At 42.5% G+C, this 9,614-nt stretch overlaps 1 protein-coding gene across 1 annotated transcript; it reads left to right on the forward strand.

Annotated features, from left to right (window-relative positions):
• Positions 1–234: 234 nt before the first annotated feature.
• LOC125506547 (uncharacterized) lies at positions 235–7,067 on the forward strand. Its single transcript, XM_048671342.1, has 5 exons — positions 235–414; positions 685–1,013; positions 1,412–1,507; positions 6,063–6,122; positions 6,589–7,067. The coding sequence occupies exons 1-5, from the start codon at positions 315–317 to the stop codon at positions 6,817–6,819; spliced, it is 816 nt and encodes a 271-aa protein (XP_048527299.1). The 5' UTR covers positions 235–314; the 3' UTR covers positions 6,820–7,067.
• Positions 7,068–9,614: the final 2,547 nt, after the last annotated feature.

The raw sequence follows: 9,614 nt of genomic DNA on the forward strand, positions 1-9,614 counted from the left end.
GCTGCAGACAAGTTTTCTCCATCCACCCTCGAATCTTGCTCCATAGCCGGTCAACCAAGTATTTAAAAGTTTCATTCTTGGATATTCCCACATCGGTGGGTAAACCCATCCTTTACTTTTTTTTTTGAGACAAAACCCATCCTTTACTAAAGGGGCCGTTCTGGACCAGGTACATTCAGCCTTGGGTCGGGCCGGGCCGGCCCAGGTAGCCAGCTACGGGGTCTGAAACGGAAAAAGCAGCCCCAAACCCCCAAATCCCTGCCTTCGCTTCTCTGGTGACGGGTTGCGGCGCCGGCGACGAGGCACTGAGCGAGATGGCGAGCTCGGCGCTGAGACGATCTCTTCCACGACGCCTGCCCACTTCCGACCCATCATCCGCCGCAGCCTCCTTGTTCCGCCGCTCCTTCCTGTCCGGTAAGCACCCCCAGCCCCTCCCTCCTCTCCCGCGCAGTATCCGACATCCGGACCTAGCTCACCCGTTTTCCATTCCGTCAGAACCAAAATATCGAATCGGATGGCGGCAGGAGAGATCTAGGTGTAAATCAAACATTTTCTCTAGCTTTCGCGTGCTAAACCCCTTCATTTTGCGATGACGACAGCGTGATATTTGGGGAATTGATGTTTAAAGTGCTCTAGCGATGCTGTTTTCTCACACGCCGGTTTGCTGTGGATGTTGCTTCGCAGGAGAGGGCGCGGGGGAGAGTGCGGACGACTTTGAGAAACGTCTGTTTGAGTCAGATGACAAGTCATTCTTCCAGAAGCTCGATGGGGTCGGGAGCTCCTTTGGAAGACACGGCACCGGCTCTGGAATGGGTGCTTTTGGTCGGCCCGAGTTTGGTCAGCGTAGTAGTAATGGTGGGTTCATGGACGGTTTCGATTCCTTGAACGATGGCATGAACGAGAAGTTGGACGACGCGGCCCGCACCTTTCATATGACGGAGGAGGTTGAGGATGATGACTACGATTTCAGGCCGGATGTGAATTACAGGCGTGGCTCGACTTACAATGTCCGGGTAAGAGGGATAACTGTCTGTTACTTTGGTGATTCAAGTACTATTTGAGAGATCACAATTCCTTTGCAGTCTTGAGATTTAGTCTAGCATATACAAGTATTCAGGAAGTGTGGCTAAATGTGTGAGCTAGATTCTGCGGAGTTAGTTTATTACCACACAGCGTAGTAACTCTTTTGTGGATAGATGTTTGTCAAAACAGACTGAAATTGCTCGCCTGATCCAATATTGCCTAAAAACCACGAACCACCAGAAGATATTGTTATAGTATTTGTCAAAAGTGATCTTACATTTTGGGACGGAGGGGGTAACATTTATCATTTAATCATGCAAGCATCCGTCTGTTATCTACTGGAATGATACTCTTCTAACACCAATTTATTCAACTCTACTGCATACAGGATCTTGACCTTACAAGACCTGCAGCCCCAAGGAATCCTCCAAGACCTCAGTTTGAAACGTCTACAAAGGAGGTTTTAAGGAAAGCCGATTTTAGGGTGAGTAAATCTCCTTGGCAACCTATGTAAACTGGCCACACTTTTTGTTTAAAATTAAATGGTACTCCCTCAAGAGGGAGTAGATTTTGCAGTACTTTGGCAGCTTCTAGAGTCTAGAACTATTAGCCGGTATAAAGTTCAGGGATACTATGACTATGGTAATCCCCAAATATCTGGTGACACTACTATAACCTTGTGAGGATTCTGGCATTTTCTATTGACGCTCTCTATCGCCGTATTTGAATGTACTACCTCCGTCTGGGTTTAGTAGGCCCCCTCTCATTTTGGGCTAATGTTTGACTAACAAATTTAACTAATAAAATGTAAACTATATGTCACAAAAATTATACCTTCGGAAAGCTCTTTCAAATAGAAATCCAACAGTGTACCTTTTGTAGCATATATTCTATATTTCATTAGTCTTACTAGCAAATATACCCGTGCGTTGCAACGGGAGAATATCATATAACACTTCTCTAGAAAATAGACACCCACATCAATTATTCGAAACATGATACTGGTTTTGGAGAGTTAATCTAAAGCTTATATGTGGTTCTCAACTTTTTCCTGGCTCCTTTGTCCTTTGCCTGGCTCTGCTGAGTTCTTAGCCTGAAGCTTATTGTCTTTGCTCCATTCAACTCCACTTTTTTAGGATCTTCGGTAGCAAAAAAAAGTTTATGGTACCATCGAGAATTGTCTATTCATAAGAAAATGTACAAGTCAAAATTCAGTCGCTCTTTAAATTTATCTACTCGATACAAAAAATTGTGATGTGTGCAAAAGAATAATATAGATTACAATCTTCCTAAAAAACAGTGAGGTGCAAAGTGGGTAGAAGAATTATTTTCTAACAAATTGTATAGTCGTGTGTGTAGTGTACATCTCTGTACAGAAGAAGGTTCATACTTACAAGTCCATATATTCAAGAGAGAAGTGCATATTACACCCCTCAACTCTAGCCCTAGTCTAATATACAACCTCCAACTCCAAAACCGTCTAATCTGCAACCTCCAACTTTTAAAACCGGCCAAAATTCAACCCTCCTCTCCCCTTGACCGGGTCTGACCCGTTGACTGATGAACAGTAAATTTGAAAAAAATGGAAAATTCAGAAAAATAAAAATAAAAAATTTGTAAATTCAAAAAATAGTTGGGAACAAAATTTTAAAAATAATTTCGACTTTTCCACCGTGCGAACAGTAATTCAAAAAAAGTTTGAACTTTTGGAACGAAAATTTTCCCTCGGTCACTGTTCACGCAGTGAAAAAATGATTTTCCTGATTTTTTTTTACTTTTTTGAATACTGTTCACGCTGTTTACAGTAATTCAAAAAACAAATCCTGACGAATTTTGTTTCCAATTTATTACCTCCGGGTACATGTAAAAAACTGAATTTTTAATACTGTTCACTGGTGAAAAGTCGAATTTATTTTTAAAAATTTTTGTTCCCAATTTTTTTTGAAATACTGTTCATCCAGAGGCAAAAAATGCTTTCTAAAATTTTATTTTTCTGAATTTTCATTTTTTTCCGAACTTACTGTTTATCAGTCAATGGGTCAAACCCGGTCAAGGGGAGGGGAGGGTTAAATTTTGGCCGGTTTTAAGAGTTGGAGGTTGCAGATTAGACGGTTTTGGAGTTGGGGGTTGTATATTAGACTAGGGCTAGAGTTGAGGGGTGTAATATGCACTTCTCTCTATATTCAATTCTGCCTTTTTTTGTATGTGGGACCATTTCAGCTCCAAACTTGGTTCCACGATTACGGAAAATGGTTTTGACATGTACCTGATGGCGTTCAAGAAAAGGCATAGTGCATCGTTTCAGAGCTTTGTTGAATATATGGCCTGCTTGGTACGCTTCCAAGAAAAAAAATCTGCAAAGCACAATGGGAACATGCTGTATATATTATGCCACGGAGGGCCATAGATTTTTGATTTCTCCGAGCACGGTCCATCCTTAGTCCAGCATTACAATACCTAGTTGACTCTAGCTGTTCCTAGAACTATCATGACTAATAATCATAACTTGTTTCATCTTGAAATATATTTTCATACTCTACAAACCTTTCTCAGTATAGGTACAACACAACTCTATATTCAGTCAAGGTTTCTGCTCCTTTCCTATGAACTATAATATTTAATTTATTTCGATCACAGTAACATGAATATTAGCAGATGGCTTAAGTTGGAACTGTTGCCATCAGAGTGCAAGTGTGCCAGCTAGGTATAGTGAAATAATCACCCAGCGCCATGAACAATCGCACATAAATCCAAAGGATGTTTTGGTGCTAGCACGCATGGCATCTAGCCGCTTCCAGTCGGTGTACAACTGTACAGCAAGAACAATTGATTAAAAGAGCAACAACAAGCAACAAATCCTCACTGAGCGCCCCTCCTACACTTCGCCATTCCTCTCCTCCTCACCACCCAGCGCCGCTCCGCCTCGATCTTCCTCCTCCTGCTGCCTCACCATCAAGCGCCGCTCCTCCTCCTCTTCTCCATCCACCTCATCACCCAGCCATTTCCCGGCTGCCAAAGGTGGCGCTGGAAGTTCTGGCAGCGTCGGTGTGTGTTACTGCTGCGGCTGGGGCGGCGGCGGCCTGCTTGTCGGCTCAGGGGGCGGGGCGGAGTCCCGGTGCCGTGGTGGTGGAGCCCCTCCCGGTGGGTGGCTGGTGGCTGGGAGCGACGGCGGGCTGCACGGCCGGCGTGCAGTGGCTGCTCGGTTGCTTGCCAGATCTAGCGGCCGGCCAGCATGCTCGGGGGCCGCCACACACACACACTGCACGCACACACAGCCAGCACAGGACGACAAGCTCTTCGCCCCGCCAGCAACACCACCACGACTTCTAGCCGGCCGTCCCAAGCAACGGCTTCGACTCCTGTAGCCATGGCGTCGGCCGGCTATCTCTCTTCGCCCTGCCACCTCCCCATCTAGCCGGCCGTCCTGAGCGACGGTTGCGCCTCCTGTAGCCGCGGCGTCGGCAGTCGCCCGGCCAGCACCTTCCCAAACATCTGGCCGGCCGTCCCGAGCGCCGGCTTCGCGACCTCCGTCGCTGCCTCGTCTCTTGCCGGTGAGCATCGCCTCCCCCACTGGCCTCCTTGCTGCAGCTATTCGCCCTGCCACAACCTTGAGCACCTGTGCCCTCCACAGAGGGCCTCTGTCGCTGCCTCGACTCTTGCCGATGAGCACTGCACATCTTCATTCTCTGGCCCTGCCACGGCGCCACCAGCTAGCTCTCCTCCGCGCCGCCGCGTTTGACCACCAATCTCGTCTCAGACCACCTCACCGTCCCAGCTTTGCTTGTGCTTCTTATCGGCCTCTCCACCGTTCGATCGTGTTTTTAATTGAGGTTGGTTGATGCTGCAGATAACCTGAAACGTATATGAATTGGTGAGAGTTGATTCATTGAAGCAAGGAGGGATTATTCGATGTATTATTATAGCTCAATTGGCTGCCTAGCCTACGTCAGACACAATTTTAAGCATCAATGCAGGCCCAACCAGAGGCCCAACCGAGAGAAGCAGCCCCGTATAGGAAAATCGAATGCAGCTTCGAAGAAACAAATAGTCCCACCTTGAAAAGTAAAAAAATTATCAGAGAATCAACGTAGGGAGAATTTTTTTTCAAAAAATCGACATATGGAGAACTATGAAATCTTCCGTCCTTTATTATTAGCTAAAGATGAATGGTCAAAGTTTGGCTCAAAATACTAGGGGGCCTAATAAACCCGGACGGAGGTAGTAGCAATTATTAACAAGTTTAGTATCATTAAACTGATGTGTTGCTTATTACTTTGGTTGATTCGAGTTATTGCCTCACATTCTTCTATCTTTGTAACTCGATGTTTTAGATGCCAATACTGGAACACAGCAAGTATCAAAGCCAGATTAGGATGTTGTGTGGGCATAAAACATACTCCCTCCATTCCACAATGTAGTGCGCACACGCTTTTCGAGATTTAAGTTTGACCATAAATTAGACCAATAATACAGTTTGAAACGGCAAGATTGTGTAATTGAACTCAGGGTGTGGGGGGTTACAGGGAAAGAGGCACATGAAAAAATTGTACACTCCGTTGCAAAACATAGGAGTATATTTTGATTTGTTAAGATAAGGTTTTAACCAACAATTAATCCGTCAATATGTGGTTTATCTGTTTATGTGATACAAAGTTACAATATAAGTAAGTACGTTTGAATCAAACTGATGACATGTCATTAGATTTGAATTCAGACCTTGTCTTGACCAATAAAAATACTGCCTACATTTTGACAGAGGGAGTAAAGAGTAATGGTGTAAGTTGGTAAGATGTAAATGGGGTAATGTTTTGGTTGGAAGTCTGCCACTTTGCTTAAGTAGTTTATGACTAAACTGCTTATCTTTTGGTGGTTTGTAACCAATTTTTGTAAATAACTACCTACAGATAGCCGCCTTCATGCATGGATACGTAGTTTTCGAGAGACCAACTTTGATCTGCTTCATACATTTCCATATCTTGAGCTATTAGAATTGTGTTAAACAAGTTGCAGTTTCTGACCACAGTAATTATTCCTTGCAGAATGTTAGATTCCTCTCCAACTTTCTTACAGAAGCTGGCATTATCATCAAGAGGAATCAGGTAATAGGGTACTTTCTCGGCTTTTATGTAAGATAAGGAAATATTGGGTGGAGAGGTTCGTGCCTTCCTGATATATAATACAAATTCAGATCGTGCTTTCTCAGATTGTTGCCAATAATGCATATTCTCTTCTTCATAGATGAATGACACCTTTCATATAAAGTGGTGTCAGATTTCAAGTAGCAACTGCCCTTTAATGTATTATGTTTTAAATGTTACTCTTATGGAGCCATCAGTTTATTTTGAATGATGCCCTTCACTGATGGTACTGCTGTTGAGGTGTTCATTGTTCATGCTCGTCGAGCACAAATGTTTTCATGCTTAATCTATATTATAATTAATTAAGGTGTGACATGTAAGTATCATCTCTGTCAGTTTTCAGGGTCAGCCTCACAAACGTGTTCATGCTCTTCACTGATGTATTTCCTTGCCCATTGTCGTTCTAACTTATTGATCTGCTCTCCAGACCAAGATAAGCGCGAAAGCTCAGCGCAAGGTTGCGAGGGAGATTAAGACAGCGCGTGCGCTGGGACTGATGCCTTTCACGACGATGGGCAAGAAGCCGTTCATGTTTGGCAGAAGTGCAGAGGAGGATGCTTCAGAGGAGGAGTATGGGTACGACTTCGTCGAGAAGGATGCTGGGCCTGAAGATGCCGTTGCCGATGCCGATGCCGTGCCCAATGTGGAGGCCGCGTAAACAGTGTGGGCGTTGTCGCCTCTACAAGCTCGCCCAATTTGCAAACTGCAGATGTCTAAAAATGCAGCGGCCGACGACTTAAGGATATTGTGACGAACTGTTACTTTGTTCTTTGTTCTGAAGGAGATATGCCTTGTGCTCAGTTATCCTCATTTTCAGGTTCGCCTTTGAAAGAGAATGTGCGGAACACATAATAAGCATATGCTCGTTTTGCTTATGGTTTCAGAAGGAGATATGCCTTTTGCCCACTTTGCCTTGTGATGTCGACCTGCGGGAAAAAGGAGCGTGCACCAGCAACGCGCATATTTATTTCCATTTCGTTTTCGGTTTGGTGACATGTCGGTGTGGTGTTGGTTGCACCTCTCAAGTGTCAATCATCATAATTGGGTGTCGGGGTAGAGCTTTTGCAGCATATTCGTGTGCACTCTACGAATATGTGGTGGAACTAAACGGGCAAACAGTTTCAGGGAATAATGATACCTACTCCCTTTTTATCGGTGCATTAGTCATATAATGAAAACCATATAATTCTAAAACACTTAGGTCTCTTTTGGTTCATAGTATAGGATTATCATATAAATAGAAAATTTGTAGGAAATGAAATGACATGTATCTCAAATCCTATGAGTAGGAATAGGAAACAAGATGTCATTTGGTTCACATCAAAGGAAATTTTTCATTGAGTCTAGGCTCATTTTTATTTTTCTATGAAATATGGAGGATAGAAACAAGGACAACGCTAACACCCACACGTGTGGTGGGAGCGAAATTCGCCCACACACCCTATAGCACACAAACTGCGTCACGTCACCGCATGCATGCATGTGGAAATCTTTTTGGATTTTCAGTTTTTAAAATGTTTTATTTCTTAAAGAAAATTCGATTGAAGATCCATTTTCACCATTAAATCTCTCGCGATGAGATCTTTGAAACTAGATCTCATATCAATATATTTCGACGAATTTTTTTCGGTTAAAACTTGCCATGTCTATTGCACATGAATTGACATGGTGTTTACACTGAAGTTGCCATTATATATTTCAACTATTTTTTCTTCTACATTTAAAAGTAATTTTTGATATTTATAAAACAAGAAATTAAGAAACTAGACTTGCCATGAACCATAAACTGATATTGCCATGATAGCACTTCAAATTGTCATGGTTCATACAAAAAATATTTTTCATGATCAAAGTACTGCAGTTGCCATCATCAAAATATTAAATTGCCATGCTCTACAAACTAAAATTGCCACATGGCAACTTTAGTTTAAGCACTATGGCAACTACAGTGTAAACATCATGGCAATTTTTGGGAAAAAAAATATTTCGTCGAAACATATCAACATGGGTCTAGTTTTGAAGATCTCGTCGAGACAGATTTAATGGTGAAAACGGATTTTTAATTCGACTTTTTAATTAGGAGATAAAATATTATTAAGCCGAAAACCAAAAGATTTCTGCTGATGTCATCTGCTCACATGTGGCAAAATGAGTGATAAAGAAGGCGTGTGGGCGACGTGCAATATACCACACGTGTAGGCGTTAGTTTTTTCGTAGAAACAAATCCTATGTAGGAATAGGGATCCATTCCTATGAATCAAAGGGCTCTAAAGAAAAAAAATCCTATAAGAACCCTATCCTCTAGAATTCCTATGAAATTCCTCCAAACCAAAGGAGGCCTTAGACATGGTGCATTAACTCAATCAACCAATAACAGACGTTGGGTATGTTTTCAATTACTTAGAGTACCTAGTACAACATGCAGTGGTCAGTTCATTGCATGCAAAAGTATTAATTAGTAAATAAACATTAAATTCTCTCGTTTTTCCTCCACCTTGGTCGTGGTGCATAACGTAAGATGACTTATGCACTGATACAGAGGGAGTACTACATAATTTCATTTTTTTTATTTGCTTTCATTTTCACCGAAAAAGTATCCAGTGGTAGTACCTTTTACGTGAACTACGTACCGTGGCATTAGCACACAAAATTCAAATCTAAATGTCTTCCGAAAACCAAAAAACTCTCTGGATGTTTACAAGATATATAAAATGTGATACACTCATGCACATGGGAAAATGAAAAAGGGGAAATCCAAAATGAATAATGTGTCTACAATCCCTAAAAGTATTTGTTTTTGTTTGGTTAGCTATTCATAATAAGGTTTTAACCAGAGACAATCTTCTTAAAAGACAACACGTGGATGATATTTCTTGCCTTTTCTTTGGTGAACAAGAAATTCTCCAACATTTGTTCTGTGATTACATTGTGGCTAGAAATATATGGATATATATTGTTGACATCTTTGGCTTCTTTGCTGATATTAATCTTTCTGTTATGTCCAATTTGTGAATTGGGAATAACAAAGAAAGTGTGTCTGGTATTGCCGGGGTTGCTACCATGTGGAGCTTATGAACATCTCGAAATGATCTCTGTTTTCAGAGTGTAGTGTGGAAGGATCTCCGGACTATTTCGGGAAAAATAAGTCTTCTTCTTCGTCAGTGGATCGTCTTGTCCTCAGATCGCCAATCAAAGTTGCTGAAGAAATGCCTCCAACTGCTGGACCGAAAAAGAGTGGAGCTTTTGTGGATTGCTTGGTGAGGAAGAAGAACAAGGGTCGTCAGGGTAGGCACCATGGCTTCTGTTTGAGCGCTCACTCCGGCTAATAGCCGATGATCCATGTAATAAGTAGCTTGGTGTCTATTATCTGGCTTGTCGTAGTAGTCACTCTACTTTCCACTTGTGAACTTGTAGTTATTTGGTTCAGCTACTTTGGTTGTGGCCCGAGCGCTG

This window comes from Triticum urartu, chromosome 1A (assembly GCF_056163025.1).
Source record: "Triticum urartu cultivar PI428250 chromosome 1A, HENAU_Tu73, whole genome shotgun sequence".
Lineage (NCBI taxonomy): Eukaryota > Viridiplantae > Streptophyta > Magnoliopsida > Poales > Poaceae > Triticum > Triticum urartu.

Excerpts from the sequence above, each read along its gene's own strand:
- LOC125506547 (XM_048671342.1), top strand. The coding sequence starts at position 315 with ATGGCGAGCTCGGCGCTGAGACGATCTCTTCCACGACGCCTGCCCACT. Across the intron at positions 1,508-6,062 it reads TAAGGAAAGCCGATTTTAGG|AATGTTAGATTCCTCTCCAA; the intron begins GTGAGTAAATCT and ends TATTCCTTGCAG. Across the intron at positions 6,123-6,588 it reads TTATCATCAAGAGGAATCAG|ACCAAGATAAGCGCGAAAGC; the intron begins GTAATAGGGTAC and ends TCTGCTCTCCAG.